This window comes from Miniopterus schreibersii, assembly GCF_964146895.1.
Source record: "Miniopterus schreibersii genome assembly, chromosome: 18".
NCBI classification, from domain to species: domain Eukaryota; kingdom Metazoa; phylum Chordata; class Mammalia; order Chiroptera; family Miniopteridae; genus Miniopterus; species Miniopterus schreibersii.
In genome coordinates, this window is record NC_138121.1 from 37,941,479 (window position 1) to 37,960,957 (window position 19,479).

At 41.9% G+C, this 19,479-nt stretch overlaps 1 protein-coding gene across 1 annotated transcript in view; it reads left to right on the forward strand.

Moving 5' to 3' along the window:
• Positions 1-19,479, forward strand: part of ITFG1 (integrin alpha FG-GAP repeat containing 1) — an 83,319-nt gene that overhangs the window by 15,471 nt on the left and 48,369 nt on the right. The window contains exons 6-7 of the mRNA XM_081118066.1: positions 2,086-2,180; positions 16,923-16,984. Of these exons, the coding sequence (XP_080974192.1) occupies positions 2,086-2,180; positions 16,923-16,984 (157 nt within the window). The remainder of the gene's footprint in view (positions 1-2,085; positions 2,181-16,922; positions 16,985-19,479) is intronic.

Below are 19,479 nucleotides of genomic sequence, written 5' to 3' on the forward strand. Positions count from 1 at the left end.
CTAATGATGTTAAGCATCCTTTGTTGTGCTTTGTAGCCATTTGTATATCTTCTTAGGAGAAATGTCTAGTCCTTGGCTATCTTCAAATTAGGTTGGTTGTCTTTTGATGTTGAGCTGTAAAAGTTCTTTATGTAGTCTGGATACAGACCCTTGTGAGAGATAAGATTTACAAATATTTTTTCCCATTCTGCAGAGCTTTCTTTTCAGTTTCTTGATACTTTCTTATGATACACAAAAATTTTTAATTTTGATGAATCCAGTTCATCTATTTTTTCTTTTATTGCTTGTCATTTTGGTGTCATACCTAAGAATCCATTTCCAAATCTAAGGTCATCAAGATTTATCACTTTTCTTCTAAGAGTTTTATACCTTTAGTTCTTGGATCCATTTTGAGTTTTGTTATATGATATGAGGTAGTGTCTAAATCAGGGGTGGGGCCCTAGCAGGTTTGGCTCAGTGGTTAGAGCATCAGCCTGTGGACTGAAGGGCCCCGGGTCAGTTCGGCCAAGGGCATGTACGTCAGTTGCAGGCTCGATCCCTGGCCCTGGTTGGGGTTTGTGCAGGAGGCAGCCAATCGATGTGTCTCTCTCACATTGATGTTTCTCTCTCTCTCCCTTCTACTCTCTCTGAAAAGCAATGAAAAAAATATCCTCGGGTGAAGATTAAAAAAAAAAAATCGTATGGGGAACCTTTTTTCTGCCAAGGGCCATTTGGAGATAACATCATTCGCAGGCCATACAAAGTTATCAACTTAAAAATTAGTTACGAATAAAGCCCCTAGGTTTACTGAATTTTGAGTCCTGCCTGAAGTTGCCTTGGCAGGGCCAGACCAAATGGTTCCCCACCCCTCGTCTAAATTCATTCTTCTGCATGGCTCAAATTTTTGGAATTAATATTCATAGAAGAAAACCATTCTCTACAGTATAGAAAAAAACAATCATTTTTTTCTTGTACTTAAAAAAAGATATATAAATATAAAAGCTAAAACTGTAAAACTCTTAGAAGAAAGCATAGCAGTAAGTCTTCATGACCTGGGATTTGGAAATGAATTCTCATGTATGACACCAAAAGAACAAGCACAAAAAGAAAGAACAGGCACTGGGAAGTCATACACTGGGGTAAAGATCTAGTACTCAGTCTATAAAGAACTCTGACAACTCAGAAATAAAGCAGTTGATAACCCAATTTAGAAACAGGCAAAGAATTTGAGTAGACATTTCTCCAAAGAAGATATATAAATGGCCAATAAGCACATGAAAACATGTTCAACATCATTAGCCATTAGGAAAATACAAAGCAAAACCATGAGATTCTGACCTACCCTCTAAGATATAATAAAAGAAATAGGCAGAAATAAGTATTGACAAAGAAATGGAGATATTGGAACCCTCCTACATTGCTAGTGAGAATGTGAGGTGGTGAAGCCACTTTGGAAAACAGATTGACAGTTGCTCAGAAAATTGAACATGCCGCTACCGCGTGACCCAGCAATCCTACTCCTAGGTGTACACCCAAAGGAATTATGTCCACCTAAATACTTGTGCCTGAATATTTATAGCAGATTTATTTGTAATAGCCAAGAATGGAAACAAGCCAAATGTTGATCAGCAGATGAATGGATAAACAAAAAGTATACAATGGAACCTTACGCAACAATGAAAGGGACTGAAGCACTGATACACTGTAGCAAGGGTGAACCAAAAACATTATGCTAAGTGATGTGATTCTAAGTGATATGATCCCATTGATATAAAATGCCCAGAGAAGGGAAATCCATAGTGACAGAAAGCAGATTAGTGGTTTCCAGGGGTTGGAGGGAAGGGAAAAGGAAAATGGGGTGTGACTGATGGATACAGGGTTTCTTTTTGAAATGAGGATGATGTTTTGGAATTAGATAGTGTAATGGTTGCATACTGTGAACATAACTAAAAACCACTAAATTGTGCATTCTAAAAGAGTGACTTTTAGGGTATGCGAAAGCTCAATAAAAATAAAATTTTAAAATATCTGCATGCACAGATTTTTTTATGTTTTAAAACAATGTTCATTTGATGTTTGCCTTAAGAAAATCTTTTTTTCCCCCAGGAATTTATCATGGCACCCTGCATTGACCACCAAAAGTAAAATGCGAATTCCGCATTCTCACGCATTTATTGATCTGACTGAAGATTTCACAGCAGGTGAGCTGCACGTAAATGTAAACCATTTTTTTGAATGGCCAAAGCATTCTGAGACTTTCTTTACTATGTTCTAGTAAATATTTTCTTTTGAATTGAATGTTAAAACTAAAATGTTTTAAGATTATGCAGAAGTCAATGATACTGTATACATAGAAAAATATGGGATATATGTCTTTAGTTACTGTTTTTGTTGTTTGTGGACCACATCAAAATTTGAATTTGCCACTTAACAAGAATTCATGGTAATTTAGACAGATGTTTCTTTCCCTTTCCACTTAAAAATTATTGACTAATAAATACTATAAATTTAATAATAGTAAAAATATTTAGCCTATGTATTAAAAAATTTCAAAGGCTTTTAAAACATTTTATTATGGAAAATTTTAAACAAAAGTAGACAAAGTAGAATGGTATACGCATTTAGTCATCACTTGGCTTCAACAATTGTCAGTATATGGCCGATCTATTCAACCACCCACAAGTCCCTCCTGCCCCAGATCATTTCAAGAAAATCCCAACCATCCTATCATTTCATTTGTAAACTTTCAATCTGTATCTGTAAATGATAAGGACTTTTTATCAACCACAAAATCATTTTTAAACCTAAAAAATTCAACAGTAATTTCTTAATATCATCAAATATTTATATACTACTCACAATGCCCCAATTATCTCCTAAATGTTTTATCAAATCAGAAGCTAAACAAGCTGCATCCACTCAGAGGAAAAGTATTATCTGTGTTGTAGAACTTCATAGACTGACTTTTTGCTGATCTGCCACCATGGTGCTAACAGGTGACCCTGTCCCCTACTTTCCTCTAAAGCAGCAATTAGTTGGGAGCCATGATCAGACCAGACTCCATTGGTGTGGCTGTTGTTTCAGCTCACGAGGAGACACATGCCTGAGGCTCTTGCTCTGTCGTGCTGTGAAGGTAGATCAGTAGCCCGTTTTCCTGAGGCACTGTTCAGTATAACAGCCCTCCTCGTGGTCTCAGCATCTACTGAGGGCCATTGTCAGGTCCATTATGTCCACAGGAGTTACAGAATGTGGCAACATAAACCTGTCCCTCCTCTGCATGGACAGTTAGCTGAATCTTCTATTAATAAAAGGAACTTCCATCATTATCTCTGTAGTCACCTAGTGCAGTTGAGACAGGCAGGTTAAATGCTTGATTCCCCCCATCCATCTATCCATTTTTTTCCAGTTTTAAAAAATGTGGTAAAGTACACCTCACATAAAATTTACCCTCGTAACTATTTTTAGCTGTACAGTTCAGTCGTAGTAAATACATTCATAACACTGACCTGTCATCTAACTTTTTTCATCTCGTAAAACAAACTCCACCTGTTTCCTCTGGCAACCACTGTTCTGCCTTCCATCTCTGGTGTTTGCTACTCTGAGCACTTCAGAAAGGTGAAATCATATGGTATTTATTATGTTGTGACTGGCTTATTTCACTTAGCATAATGCCCTCCAGGCCCATCCATGTTGGCAGATTTCCTCTGAAAATACTCCATTTTATATACTACTCCACTTAAGTTATTTCCATGTCTTGGGTGTTGTGAATGATGCTGCAGTGAACATGGGGGTGCCGGTGTCTCTTCAACATAATGTTTCTTTTCCTTCAGATGTAATCCCAGAGTGGGATTGCTGGATCATATGGCAGCTCTATTTTAGGTTTCAAGGAGCCTCCATAGTGCTTTTTTCCTAGTGGCTGCACCAGCGGTGCACAAGGCTTCCCTGATCAGCGCACCCTCACCAGCGCTTGGTATCTCATGTCCTCTTGATGCAGGCCTTCTGACAGGCATGAGGATGGTATCTCATTGTGGTTTTGATTTGCATTTCAACATCACCTGACAATTTCTTTAATATCACAAATACTTTTCACTCACTCATTAATTTCAGTAAACACAACAAAGAAAGGTTCAGCCTCAGGGCTTGGGTCAAGTAGCTGTTTTCTCTGCCTAGAATGTTCCTCATCCAGGTACCTGTGTCACCTCCTTCAAGTTATTTCTCCAAATACACTTCACCTCCTTCATGTCTTCACTCAAATGCCGCCTGACTTCTTGTCGAGGCCTGCTGTGTGTTCAAAAGTACAGCTCTCGAGCACTGCGCTTTGCCCTTGCTCTGCTTCTGTTTTTCTCCAAAGCCCTCTCACTCTGTTTAGCAAGTACAGCATTTGCTAAATGAAGATACACTTATTTCATTGTGTCTCCTCAATCTATAGCATAGACTCCGGCAGGCAGGGCTTTTTGTTTGCGTTTGTCATTCATTTCTCCAGTGTCTGGGACAGTGTCTGGCACCCAGTCGGAACCTGATGGGCATCTGTTGAACACACAGTCCAAATCTGGACAGCAGAACAGACCCTGAAGACAGCTGGTGCATCACAGAGTGCCCAGCCTGTCCCCGATTGGTAGGCCTCTTTCAGCCAAAGACTCAATGGCCAACAAAGGAAGCTCTTGTTGCAAATGGTGTTTGTTTGCACAAGTTCAGACTTATATTTTTAATGGGTTTTCTTTTAAAATTCCACAAGGACTATCTCAGGATTATAAAAGCTTAGGAACTTTACCTGTGGGTTTTTTATCTAAGCAGATGTAGAAAAATAATGGAGACTTTTTTTTCAAGAATTCTGTCCATTCTTCTAAAAAATACAAATTAAACCATTTCAACCCATAAGATATCTTAAGGTTATCTTATAAATCCCTTCTAAATGCATTCAGCTTGAACTGATTCAAATCCTGTTGTAAATAATAGGTGATCTTTATCGGCAAAGATGAAGAGACCTGTTTACTAAACTGCAGTTGTGTCTCTGATGTTATCCTCTGTTCTCTGATAAGAACAGGGCACCCGGGACAGAGTAATAGGAAATGCTTCTTGTGAGCATCCTACAACTTCTCTCATACTTACACACATTTATTCCTAAACACGTCTTTCAGAAACTGCAGATACCATCTGTTGTAGTAGCATCACCTTTGCTTGTTTCGTAACTATTAGTACCTGGGCTTAACCCAGGGATGTCCACCCTTCCTCACCCTCTCCACCAAAAAGTCTATCAAAGTATTGCATCTGATCATCGCTGTGCCTTCTGATATGAAAAGCACACATTTGCAGCCCACATGACCCACTGGCAGAGCCTGCCCAATTCTCACCAGTGGTCACGAGGCATGCTATTGCTTGTGGCCTCAACCCAAACATGAGGAAAAGATAACTCGCTTCCCAGCCAGATAAAAACACAGTTACCAAAAGAGGTAAAACAAAATCTTTACTTGTTTATGCACCATGAGCCCAACTGCACGTATTAAAAGTGTACTTGATAAACATGCTGCTTGAGATGGAGGGAGAGCTTATTAGAGCTGGTAACAGGATGGGAAGTTCTCACCTTTGCCTGATGGAAACTTCTGTCTGCTAAGGTACATCTCTTAAAGTGTTTTTTCAAAGAGAAGGAGAATAAAATGTAGCTCTCTGTGAAAATTCACTTAATGGTATTGCTTCATTTACCCTTTATCTCATTTTCACTGAATGCATTATCTATTAATAGATGATACCAATTAATTTCCTTGCACCGTGGTAGCATTTCTTATATGCTGTGCAGTCTGTCAAAGGGGCTCTAGCCCTCAAAACCTGATCTGGGAAGAGGGGATACTTACCCGAGCTGATAGAAAGGACCAGGAGAGACGCCTGTCTCTTCCTGAGGCGGGAGGTTCTTCCCATTGTGGGTCTTATCTGGCCTGACCCGGACACGTGGTGTGGAGGGCTGGTTCCCCTCTCTGACTCATGTTTACTGACACAGTCTGGTAAATGGGCTTTCCCTGGGTGGAGAAAGGGCACCATTGAAACCATATGAGCTCTCTGGTGTCACTAGAGCTGCATTGGGTACACTGGAAAAGGAACTAGTGACACTGTCCACATTAGCATTCTGAGCAGAATGCCTGCCAGTGGATGAAACTCTCTGGCTGTCAGGAAGGAGCTGATTTATTGGGGGTGTGATTGCCTTGGTGACCTTGCTTGGTGTCTGATTTATTTTCAGGGATAGGAACAGAGAAGGCAACCTGAATCAAGTTAATATTTTCTTCTTAGAAACAGGTTGCCTTGGTTATATTCAGGCTTTTACAAATTACCGGCACTGTAGGGAGTCACTGAGAACTGAAGTGAGCCAAACGAACTTCAGGGGCAGGAGCGGGAGCTTCACCGTCTCCTTCCTGGGGAGTTGTTCCCGGGTGGGAGACGCCTGGTGGCCCACGTCTGAGCCCTCCTGCATATCCCCAAATCCCCAAATTGAGCAGTCGTCTTTCAGGAGGTATTGAGTTGCATATATTAACTCAGACCTTTTTTCTTTTCCTGCCTCACGCTTCCTGCCATTTCTTTGTTCCTCAGCACCTCTAAATAGACACTAGGAATGAAGAGAAGGAAATTAAGGTGTTCTGCAGTTTCCTCTGTTTTAGTAGCAGGGAGGCGGGCGAGCTGCGAGCCGCCCGTAGCTCGGTCTCAGGGCGGGCCGCCCACTTTGTGCGCCTGCTCGGCAGGAGCTCTCAGCCAGGGCCTCACTGCTGTAAGGGGAGGCGTCCATGAGCCTTAGAGAGTCATGCTTCAGAGTGCTCGTAAAGGCTCCAAACTCAAAGTGGCGTATGACTTCTTTGCTCAGGGACCTTCGGGGCTCCCCTGTATCCTCTGGATGGGATGCTGTTCCTTCCCCTGCACAGGTAGTGACTGTGGCCCCCACTCCAGCTTCGCAGCCCGAGTTCCCGCTGGCGCTGGACTAGCCCTGCTTCCTCCCATGCCGCTGCCTCTGCTGTCTCTCTGCCCCGGCGCCCTCAGCCATGCCGTGGTGACATTTTGAGCTGGGTACTTTTTTGTTGTGGGGAGCTGTCCTGCTTTATGCGCCCTCCCCTCCATTCTCCACTTCTCTCCCTGTCCGTGGGGCATCCTTGCAGTCTCTTAACCTCTCTGATTCTCTCACACTCAGACACTGGGATCCTCGGGTACCCAGCCACCTGAAGAAAAGGACATTGTAGTCATTGAGCTAGGAGGCTTTCCCTGACTCAGGCTCAGTCTGCAGTCAGGCCCTCTCTTACTCTATCTCACGGTGACCGAACTTTGTGTTCACTCTGTCGCCGTTTGAAATTGAAGTCGCCCCTCTCATCCTGGGACATGTCAGGTGCTCTGTCTCACTCGCCTCCCCTCTTATCGTCTCCTCTCCCCTTCTTCCTCCCTCCCACATGCTACCCTTGGAGAAGGAAGCAGCGCACATTTCAACAGCCACTAGCTGCATTGTCCCATGCCAGCCTTTCGCAGAGATTTGCGCTGAGTAGCTTCAGAGGCAAATGGAGACCTCCCTCCTTGCCCACCCTCCGTATGCTTAAGAAATGGAAAGGGGCACTTGAGTGTAGTCTGTTACTATTGCGTACACTGAAGTAAGGAAATAGTCTTTGGTCATCAGACATGTAAAACATTAGGCAGACCTTGAGCAAGAGGCTGGTGCAACGTTTAGCAGCAGGTTATGTTACGAGGTTTGACATTTCTACACACCTGCCTGCTGAATTTAGATGCGCTTTAACCTGATATCCAGGGTTGCATACTGCTGACCACAAACACACGGTCCCAATACTGTGTTTTCTGGAAGGAAGTTTTCAAAACTCAACATTTTTTACAGCATTTTGAAATTGAATATTTTTATTATTAATAGAACTCTAGAAGAGAAATTTTATTTTAAAACAGCATTTGGTTCCCTTAGATACTCGGTTCTTACTGACTTTATAATGATAAAAATAGAATGTTTTATGTCTATTATATAGTGTTTTCCATGTACTAATAATATACTCCTAACAGTGATTGTTAATCTCCTAAAAATTTCTTTCAACCTTTATCAGTAATTGACCGCATTGTGCTGACATTTTAACTGTTACTGGTTGTTAATGGGTTTGGATTGTAGTGTAGACTTTAAATGAAGCTGTTTGCCTAGGCTCTTCCCCTGAATCAGAATGTGACCTGCTGTGTCTTTTTCAAGATCGTTTTGGTTATTTGGGGGTTCTTGAAATTCCAAATGACTTAAGTAAAATATGTTAAATTTACAGAGCATCCATAGAACTTTCCTTTCTGGCTTAACCAGCCATCCCCTTCTTTGTTTTGCTACAGTGTCTTAGCTAGGTTTTGAGTCTTAAAAGATGATGTTTGACTCTTATGTAAGGCCCTTTGACATTAAAAAGAAAGGTTACTCTCTTCTCGTTGCTGCGAACACACTTCACCTGCCTGTAAATAGCATTCTACTGTTACAGGTTACGTCCTGCTGTCCAAGGCAGAGGGGACAGTTACAGGGAGGTTAATTAGAGGTTTTTAGTCACTCTAAGGTTTGCTATTTATGTTACAACTATAAGTGTCTTAAATTACTCTGCATAGCTATTTGCAGGAAGCTTTAACGCGTTCCATGTACACTGAATTCTCGTGTTTAGTCACTATTGTGCTGGTTTCTGCTTCAACAGAAATGTGTATAATTTCACATGTGGAGTTTAGACACTGCTTTAATCAAATTCTGTAACCTTGAGGATATGCTTCGCAGAATTACCATTAACTCAGATTTTGTACAGTTTGGGTGGGTCTGGGAGCAAGTTTTTAATTGTCAAGGGAACTTAGAGTGTATATTACATTAATAAGTTTTACCTAATATTTGTTTTTGCTTCAACTTGAAGTTTCTTAATGATCCGATTATTTGGTTTTAACTTATTTCATATATAAAGAAGATTATATACAATCAAATGCCACCCGTTGGTCATATTAGCATTTCACTGATGTCAGTATCATAACTTCTAAAACTATGCAATTACCTATTAATCTCTGATCAACACAAATGTCACCTCCCAGTGAAGCCCCCACACTCACCCCAGCAGTGAGTGTCCCGTCAGACGTGTTCGAGCTCCAGCAGGGCCACTGCCACGTGGTATTGTTTCCACATCCTCCTGAAGGCAGGGAGCACACCTCGTGTATGTTTCTCCAGTACCTGAGTGCCAGGCGCATAGGAGGTGCTTAAAAGGTGCTGAATGAGTGGTGGATATGATATGAAAGAAAAATGTGAAAGATCTTTTATGCTAACCACATCCTTTTATAGGCAAGGAAATGAATCCCGGAGAGGTTAATACTTTGCTTTACTTTTCCCAGTTATTGAAATTTATTACACTTTAAGTATTTGATCACTAACTGCTCTGGATTCAGCAGAAATATCCCATTCCAGTATGTTCCAGAGTAATGTGTAGAAACCACATAGATGGATTACCTCATTAAGGCGATTATTGGTGGTAGATAGCTCCTCTCTGGTGCTCAGAAAGGAAACAGACCAGTTAAGAAGAGAAGACAGTGCACAAATCAAGAGTTTCTAGACTGGATGGGGCACAACTGCCTGATGTTAGAGGTTGCTTTTGAGTGACTGTGAGTTTTGGTCATTTTAAATAACTCATTTTGTATGTTTCACTGTCCTGCCCTTGGATCTACAAGAGGAATTAATTACCTGCTAAGCTCAGCTGACCCTGCGTATTACGTTTTGCAGTTAATTCTGAGGTAGCAGTTATCAGAGAGACTGACAGCTTCTGCTCATAAATTTCATGCCTTTCTCACCTTGATTGACTCATGCACGTAAATAAATTACTTGTGGTTGAATTTGTTTTCAGTGTCTAGCCACTATTCTTATAGCAACATTGAGGTTTCTCCTCTAATCCAACCCTCTGAGTAGGAGCCCATCGCATAGTGAAAATTCAGAATTCTGTTAAAAATGAAATAACTCAGGAGGCAGAAATACATAAGATACATTTGGTGGGAAAGAGCTTTCACAAGTGTAGATACACACACAGGATTCTCATTCAGACGAGGCAGGTACTCGGACACATCGTGCTGTTTTTACTGCCAAAGAACTGGTTTTGGGTAGCAATGCTTGTGTAAGCAGCTGTTGAAAAATTAGCAAGTGTGACATCTTTATAAATTAGTAAATTAGGCATAGGTGGACCTGATAAGAAAGGATCAGGATTTTGGAATTAAAGGGGACTAATGGAAATAGGTAACTGTATTGTATAAACCAAATGGATGCAGGTGGACTTGATTGCCCTAAAAAGAAAACATCAGACCAAATGTAGTTCTAGAATTTGTATTATTAAACCTTAATTCAAGGAAATTTGCTTTAATGAGAATTGGTGGAAAATCGGAACATCTTAGCAAAGATGAGCACCAGGCTCCTGCTCTCTAGCTCTCTCCATCATCAGGGATGATCACCCCTCATGAATCCTTTACCTTCTGGAACACAGGACTCTCCCAGGGGATGGAATTTTGAATTAATGTCTGTTAACCCACAGAAACATCACAAGATTGGAAATATTACAACGGCAGACTCCCCCAGATTCCTGAAGGCCCTGACCTCACAGGAGTCAACTAAGATGGACATATTCCCTAGACTTCAAAATACTGCTGAGTCTTTCAGTTCAACACAGTTGTAAAAAAATAAATCCCTAGGATAAAAATGTAGTAATTAAAATATACCCCTTCCTCGTTTGTTAATAATTCTCGTCAAATGAGAAGTATAACCCCTTGGCATCCCCCTCCAGGGCAGTAGGCAGGCTCCATCCTCATTTGCTGCCAGCAGCCTGTCTCTTGGAGTTTATTGTTTTCACCTAAGATTTTCCTATTCGCACATGATCTGAAATCAATTTATTTTTCTTACAACAAAAGTACTTCTGCTAATGATTTGACTGGTGCGGGAAGGCAGGGCAGGGATACGTTTCTTTTTTACTCAGCATAGGGGCTGTCAGTTTTGAACGACGTGTGTCTGTGCCCAAGTCTCTGTGTGTTCTGTACACTCTCTTAAGTGAGAGGTGGTCAGGGCTCTCTGCTGAGCCTCCTGAATCTCCATTCTGGGCCCAGTGTTTCAGGACAGGGGGTAGAGAGGGAGTGGGAGAGGGAGGGAGGGGGAGGGAGAGAGGGAGAGAAGAGAAATCTAAATAGAAGGCTATAGACTTGAAAACTGAAATTGTGAAGTGATGACTAGGAATTGAGACTTCTTCCTAAGAATAGTACCCTGTGACCAGGGACCCATTTAGACATTCCTCATATGACCCTACTAAACCTGTGCACCTGTGCAGGATTTTATAAAGGAAATGTAGAAAGCAGGGCTGGTTCTCTGCAAACCACTGTAACCAGAGCAATAATCTATCAGAGGTTTCACAGTGAGCCTGCAAACATGCTTGTCATTGTTTGCCCATACTGCTTAAAGTATTTTGAATTAGACCTTAATATTTTTAAGATCTTAATATTTTAAGTATGTAAATCCTATTTTCAAATTCTATTTTCATAACAACAGTTGGCTGTAGCTAATTAGTCACTGTCCTCTCGGGTCAATGATGGGCTTTTTCATTCATCTAAGTCCCCTACTTCCCACTGCCCCTCATACTGAGACTTATCACTTAGGGTGCCCTGTGTCCTTTTACACTCTGGTCATCATGGGTGTACTTATCTAAGTTAGGGCCTCGCACTCACAGCCCTTGAGTTGGTGACCTCTGAGCAACAGAATGCAGTTAAACTGCCTGGGAAGGGGAGGGGCTTTGGCATTCACTGATGTATCAGTGATCACCAGTCCTGTGCCCTTGGTGTACTTCTCTATGAACAGTGGAGAGGTGAAAGATATTTTTATTCTGTGCCCTTACGCAGCCCTCTCACCAAGGCCTGAGAAACGGGGCAGGACCACAGGACAGATGCACACGAGCTGGCATAGCCTCTGGCTCAGGCACAGAAGCAGGACAGGTGTACTGCTGCTCTGAACCTTTCTTTCTGGTGATGCTGCAGGTGTTTTATCAGCTGTATTTTTCCAAATCAACCATAGTCTTACTCTTTTGCGAATACAGTGACGACTATCGTCCAAGGAGAATTCCTATAGGCAGGAACTCTAAATGACATGAATACGTTTTTAAATTTCCACTGAAATAATTTCCTTAAACACTGAGACTTCACGTAAAAGGATACAGTGCTGGAGTCACTGTTGTTAACCTCTTCCTTGGTGCCCTGGTTTATCAGGTGCTAGGTGCCCATCATCATCATCAACCTTTCAGCGCACATAGTCAGACGTTCAGCTTAAGTTTCCCAAACTCCTGAAGGCTTCTCTTTGATGCCGTCCGGGACCAGAGGGCTCTTCTTTTGAAGGGAAGGCTGTTACTTGGCAACGGTTAAAATGCAGTAGCTCAGTCCTCCAAGCTGTGAAGGGAGGTCACTGAAGCCTGTACCATTTAGTGTTTTTGTACACACCTGCTTGACTGTGTGTCAGTATTTTCTGTGTAAGAAACTGTATGTGCATGAATATTTCCACTATTCTTGTTAAGACTCTAGGGAAAAAGGATGTGATTGAGCTTGGGTTTGGGTTCTGAGTCTTTCAGGAATGCATGATGCGATGTGTTGTTAAGGATTGTTTCTTCAGGTGAACACTAGTGATGTCACTATCCTTGACTTATTTCTATTAACATTTTTTAATTTAGTTTTCAAGACAGAAAAGGGACACCCATATCCAGAATACTTTTCTACTGCTGTAAAATGCCACTCCTGCAGTGAAGACTCCCAGTGTAATCGCCCACCCAAACTTTTCATTCTGACCCCTGAATTCCTTCCTCCCTATGCCACCCTGCCCCTCCTTGATCAAGCACCCTCAGAATATAGTCTCAGGCACACTCACCTGGCTCCTGCCCATACATGTAACTAAGTCCTGGACTTAATTCAGGCTCTAGCTCCTTTTCCCCTACCTGCCCACCACATTCCTAACCAGGTTATCTTGTAACTTAACCTCACCTTCTGGCCTATTGGCCAGGAGAGAAGGCAGGCTGGACAGCAGGAAGAGGGAAGCATATTACCTGATGGGGAAGAAACTTCTCCATTGTCTTCAAATAGGAAATAATACCAGCCTTTAACCGCAGAGAGTGGGCCACTTCTGCAGGCTCTGAGGGTCAAGCGAATCTAGGAGCCAAGATCCTGAGGCTCATCACAAAGGTATTCCTATTCCATAGGCCAGGTATTACTCTTTCCCAATTAGGGTCTTGCATGGCAGAACTGCTTAGGTTGAGAATTTGACCTTCTCAGGAGCAATGCTACTCTTACTGGAAAGGAGAATGCGGGTCTGTGCTACGTAGTGCGAGCATGTGTCCTTACTGCCCGTGTGTTAGTTGCCCAGCTCCAGAATCTCAGCGTCTGCTCCCTCAGGTCACCTTCTGTATCAGTTGTTATAGGGCTTGCCTGGAAAGCAGACTCCCAGGTGGGGATTAGTGATCAAAAAGTTTAATTTGAGGAGCACTCTCATGGACAGTGCCACTGGAAGGAAGAAGGAGGCAGAGGTGGGCTCTGATTCAGTGTCAGTAAAAGCCACTTTGCCCCTAGGACACTGCACACAGAGGCCTGCAGACTTGCTGAGCTGTGCTGAGGGTCAAGCCCTAATTCCTCTGCACCAACCACTTACTGAGTGCAGGCAAGTACAGAGGGGACATAGCATTGTCAGGTAGTTCTTTCAGCCGAGCTGTTCCCGAAAGGATTGACAACTGGGGCTGTCTGTCCATGTATTTCCAGCTGCCGAGGGAGCCAGCCCTCCCTTCCTAAGGGGAACAGGTGGGTGTCACAGCATCCAACCAGCCTCACTGAGCGCATGTCCTTTTGTTTCACTGTGAATTACTCTTAAACTCGGGGGTGGGAGGGGGAACATTACCGAGTTGTTGACTAAAATATTTTCTAGCTGTTCTTTTATTCTCATTTCGTTCAAGGCCTGAGGCATGATTCTTCATATTGAATTGTTAATAATTAATTGTTCCTATTTTTTATTTCTCCACATAATGCATCATTTATTGTCTGTAACCTCTGTACGTAATTGAATAGTGAAATGAATTTTTTAAATCAATTTTACAAGGTACTTCAAATCCTTTTTTTATATATATCTTTATTGATTTCAGAGAAAAGAAGGGAGTGGGAGAGAGAGAGAGAAACATCAGTGATGAGAGAGAGTCATTGATCGACTGTCTCTTGCATGCCCCTGACCAGGGACAGAGTCCGCAACCCCGGGCCCGACTGGCAATCGAACCGCAATCTCCTGAATCTTAGGTTGAAGCTCAACCGCTGAGCCACTCCCGGCCAGGCGGTACTTCCAATCCTTTATCTCACTTCACTAGTTTTCAAAGTCAATAAATAGCTAGTGAAGCTACAAAAATATAATCAGTAAAGCTTTTGTGTTATAATTCTTAAATTTTCAACATGTGAATGAAACAACAGAAAGCTCATAATACATCATCTTTTATGCAAATATTTTAAGACTAATGCAACATTAACAGGAAAAAATTCATTGTTTTTCCAGGAATGGTGATAGACTGCTGGTGACCACACCCCTCTAACTTTCTGCTTGGCCATTAGTGGTCACAGAATGAGCTCTTCAGTTCAGTAAAGCTAAAAGGACTTATTAACACAGTGAGCCTTTGATCCCTTGTTGCAAAGCTGCCTCCTCATTCTCACATGGGTTAAGACAACAGTGTAATGTTTCCAGTTTGAACAAATTCACCTGTATCATATTAAATAATATCATAATTGCCCCTTTTCTGTATTTTGCTTCTTTCAAATAGCTCAGCACTTTCATTGACGTGGATCTCAGTGATTCTTAGATGTTTCTGTGGTTGTTAATCCCTAATCACTTTCTTATGCTGAGTATCCACATTTTTGGATAATATAAAAATGTAACAGCTTTTGAACATTCTTAGTACAGTAGTCACTGCAATAGGTAAAAAAATACTCATTTCAATGAAATGCTTTAACATAAGACCTTTCTTTTCCCACGACTTTCCATTTGGAGGTGCAATCAAGTAACTATTTTTAGACAGTCCAAGCAAATTTGCAATATTTATAGTATTTATTCAACAACCATTTAAACACATGCTGTTTCCAAACACAAAGGAACTCTAGAGATACAAAAATCAATTAGGTGTGACTCCTCCCCTCAGGAAGCTCAGGAGGGACAGGTATGAACTGGGGTATCATGGTATATTGTAATAACTGTGGCCATAGAGACATCCTAATGGATTGACAATGGGCAAAAGCTGGGCCTAGGGAAAGAAAGGGCTTGGGAGGAATGGGGACACCTGAGCTCATTTTGAAGACTTAGTTCTCCGGGTGGCTGGGTACAGGAAGTGAGCCAGGAGACAGGTAGGCCTTCACTGACAGATGAGAAGGGTTACCCCATACCCTGGAAGACAAGGAGTGAGGTCAGGTTTGTACTTCTGTGCTGTCATCATGCTGATGACGATGTAGAGGGTGCCTGGGAAGAGAGGAGGTTGGCTGTGGATGTGTCATCACACATATCTCAGACAGTTCTCGGGAGTTTTCCTAGATGAGTGTGGAAGTAAGCACTTCATTGGGATTGTGTGTTTGACAGAGTAAAGAAACTGCTTCGTAAAAGGCCACATGTCTCTGTCCAGAAGCAGAGCGTCCTTGTGTAGTGAAAATGCATGTGGAGATAGTGCATGCGTTCATATAATAAGGGGTGGGTTCACTCACTCATGTCAGGAGTTTTGAGTTCAACTAATAATAAAAGTGAGAAAATTACTTAGCTTCCTAGGGGTTTTTGGAAAATCTTTATTATAATTACTACATAAATTAGTTTCATTAAATTCATATAAAATCTTTACAGAAAATACAAAATATGAATGACAGTTTTCTAAACATATTTAATGGGGGGGGATCCTTTTCTTTAAAATAGTCAGGTTTTCACATTACTCTGAACAATTTTAATTTTTAAAGAACAAAACAATAATGTCATTTTAATGTTCCTATGAGTCAGCTTATGATTTTAAAATTTCCGCATTTGCTGAGTAGAATTGCCATCGTGCAGACGTCGGTGCCGCTGCCGGAGAGGTTTGCAGCTCACCTGACCTTCACAGGAGTAGGATGTTTGATTTACTGTTCACCTGTTTTTTTGTAAATTGTACTTTTTAATAAAATCCCTTTCTTTACTTAGAATATGGGGAGATAATTTTTCTACGACTCATAATTCAAAAGATAACTTACTGTTCATTTAACATGAGTACTAAAGATTTGGGATGCTGTAGTATTGTGATTTAAGTTATGATTGAAAGCCTGAGTGTGATGTGCAGGCACATGCTGCATTCAGGGTGAGAAAGCAAAATGTGATTATGGCCAGAATACCTTTTCTTAAAATATAGTCTACCTTATGATAAAAAACAAAATCAACCGAGTAAATGTGCAGATCTAATTGGCTTTATCCAGTGATTCATGAATCAGGCAGCGTCCCATCTAGCAGCTAGAAGGCGGTGCCAAGGGGCTGTGCCCAATGGAAGGGTTTTATAGGAAGAAGATAGGCAAGGGAGCTATTTGCAAAGGAAAAGAAAGGATTGTTCTGGAGCCTGGGCACCTTTTCTGTAGGGTATGAGAAGGGGAGGGTGTTTATTATGCAGATGACCTCTTGTTTCTATGGAGGGTGGAGAGGACCTGGGTGGCAGACGACCTCACTAGTAGTGCTTTCGGAGGACTCCTACCAAATGCTCCCTCTGCACACACTCCCATCAGTACAGTGATACAGGGTCACCTGTTCCCCTTTCTTTGATATCAGGCCCATGTAAAATACCACGTAAAGCATGTGTAAGTACAACAGTATGAATAGCAGTGTTTATGTGTCTCCTTTCTTCCTGTGTTTAAATGTACACATCAGTACAAAACTTACAATTTGGTTATTTTTCTTCTAGATTTATTCCTCACGACATTGTCTGCCTCTGGTACCTCGCAGTTTGAGATCTGGGAAAATTTGGTAAGAAATCTTTTCTTTGAAGCATTTTTAAATGATGGCTTTCAGTAAAAGCACACAATTTTAGAAAATAAAACGAAAGTAATCACTTGGTCGGTTGGTCTCAACAATAAATAGAACAACTTGAAGAGCCTTTGCTTGGATTGTTGGATTGCTGCATTCAAACTGCTGAATATTGCTGAAGGAGATGATTCATTCAGCGTCAGTTCCTCTGTAGGTTTTTAGGCACGACTGCCAATTAAAACAATCAGTCTGCCCTGATGTGCCTGTTAACAGGGCCCCTGCCAGGCTGCCTGTCAGCCATTGAGAGAGGGTACTGTCATTTAATTTGTCAGCATGGTGGTTTATTGAAGAAAGCCCTTTTTAAAAGACTAATTTTTCCTCCTCGCCTTCAGGCTTATATAAAAAAATAATTAGAAGAAAACAGATACGAAACTTATTGCCAAATTGACCAAGATTAAGGAGTCTTTCCCAGTACATATATATTTTTTTTAATTTTAATTTATTTTATTGTTGAGAGTATTACATATGTTCCCCATTTTCCCCCCCTTGCCTCCCTCCACCCATCTCCCAGCCCATCCCAGGCCTTCACCTGTCTATTGTCTGTATCAGGGGCTGTTACTAATTTGTCCTCAGTCCCTTCATCGTTTTTGCCCATCCCCCAAGCCCTCCCATCTGGCAGCTATCAAAATGTTCTCTGCATCTCTGAGTCTGTTGCTGTCGTGCTTGTTCATTTATTTGGATTTGTAGATTCAATTATTGATAGGTACTTATTGCTATTTTATTGCTCATATATTTTACTTTTTTCTTCTTCATCTTCTTAAAGAAGACCCTGTAACATTTCATGTAATACTGGTTTGGTGGTGGTGGACTCCTTTAGCTTTTTCTTATCTGGGAAGCTCTTTGTCTGACCTTCAATTCTAAATGATAGCTTTGCTGGGTAGAGTAATATTGGTCATAAGTCCTTGATTTTCATCACTTTGAGTATTTGCCAATCCCTTCTGGCCTGCAAAGTTTCTCTTGAGAAATCAGCTGACAGTCTTATGGGAGCTCCCTTGTAGGTAACTAATTGTTTTGCTCCTGCTGCTTTTAAGGTTCTCTCTTTGCCTTTAAACTTTGGCATATTAATTATGATGTGTCTTGGTGTGGGCCTCTTTGGGTGCCTCTTGTTTGGGACTCTCTGTGCTTCCTGGACTTATATATCTATTTCTTTCACCAAGTAGGGGAACTTTTCCTCATTATTTTTTCAAATACGTTTTCAATTTCTTGCTCCCTCTCTTCTCCTGACACCATCCCCATGATGTGAATGTTGGTACACGTGAAGTTGTCCCAGAGGCTCCTTACACTGTCTTCATATTTTTTATTATTTTTTCTTTTTTGCTGTTCTTATTATAAAAAAATTTTTTGAATTTTTTTTTAATTTATTTCAGAGAGAGGAAGGGAGAGGGAGAGAGAGCTAGAAACATCAATGATGAGAGAGTCATTGATTGGCTGCCTCCTGCACTACCCCCTACTGGGAATTGAGTCTGAAACCCAGGCTTTGCCCTAACTGGGAATTGAGGTGTGACCTTCAGGTTTATGGGTTGACACTCAACCACTGAGCCACTCCAGCCGGGTACTTTCTGCTGTTCTGATTGGGTGTTTTTTGCTTCCTTGTATTCCAAATTCTTTATTTGATTCTGAGTCCTCTACTGTTTTATTTCAGTTAGTGTAGCCTTCATTTCTTTTTTCTTTTTCTTTTTTTAATAAATTTTTTTAAATATATCTTTTATTGATTTCAGAGAGAGGAAAAGAGAGGGACAGAGAGAGATAAAAACATCAATGATGAGAGAGTCATTGATCAAGCCCGCAACCCGGGCATGTGCCCTGACTGGGAATCGAACCCCAATCGCCTGGATCCTAGGTCAATGCTCAACCACTGGAGCAGGACTTGCTTCAGGGGGGCTTTGGTGCTCACCGAATCTGCTCTTTGAATGTGTCACTTGTGGAGGTGGTAGAGCTGTAATCCATTGTGGTCAAAGCTCACCACTGAGTCCACTGGCTTTGGAGCCCCCCAGGAGGTGCAAAATCACCACAGCCTGTGCCGTGCCCTGGGCCTCCCAGCATGAGCTACACAGCAATCTGTAGATGGCTGCTACTTGTTTGGGCTTGGAGGCGCCCAGGAGAGGCCAAGCTGTGAACCAGGGTGAGCTGCCACTAGTGTCGGGCCTGGGGCTACTTACTGAGAGGTATGGGGCACACTGAGGCCAGCTGCTGCTCGTTTGAGAGATTTTAAGAAAGTCTGAAGGATGAGGCAAGGAAAAGCCAGTGGAAATGACTTGGATGAGCCTGCAAGTAAGGAGGGGCAGGGCTGGGTGAAAAGTGTGAGGCAGGTTGATGGAACTTCAGATATGCCACAGCCTGGTGGAACTGGGGAGGGCTCAGCAAAGGAACACTGGCCTCTGCTAGCTCTTCTGTCTGGGAGAAAGCTGCCCCTCTAGCTCTCACCCTGATTCCAA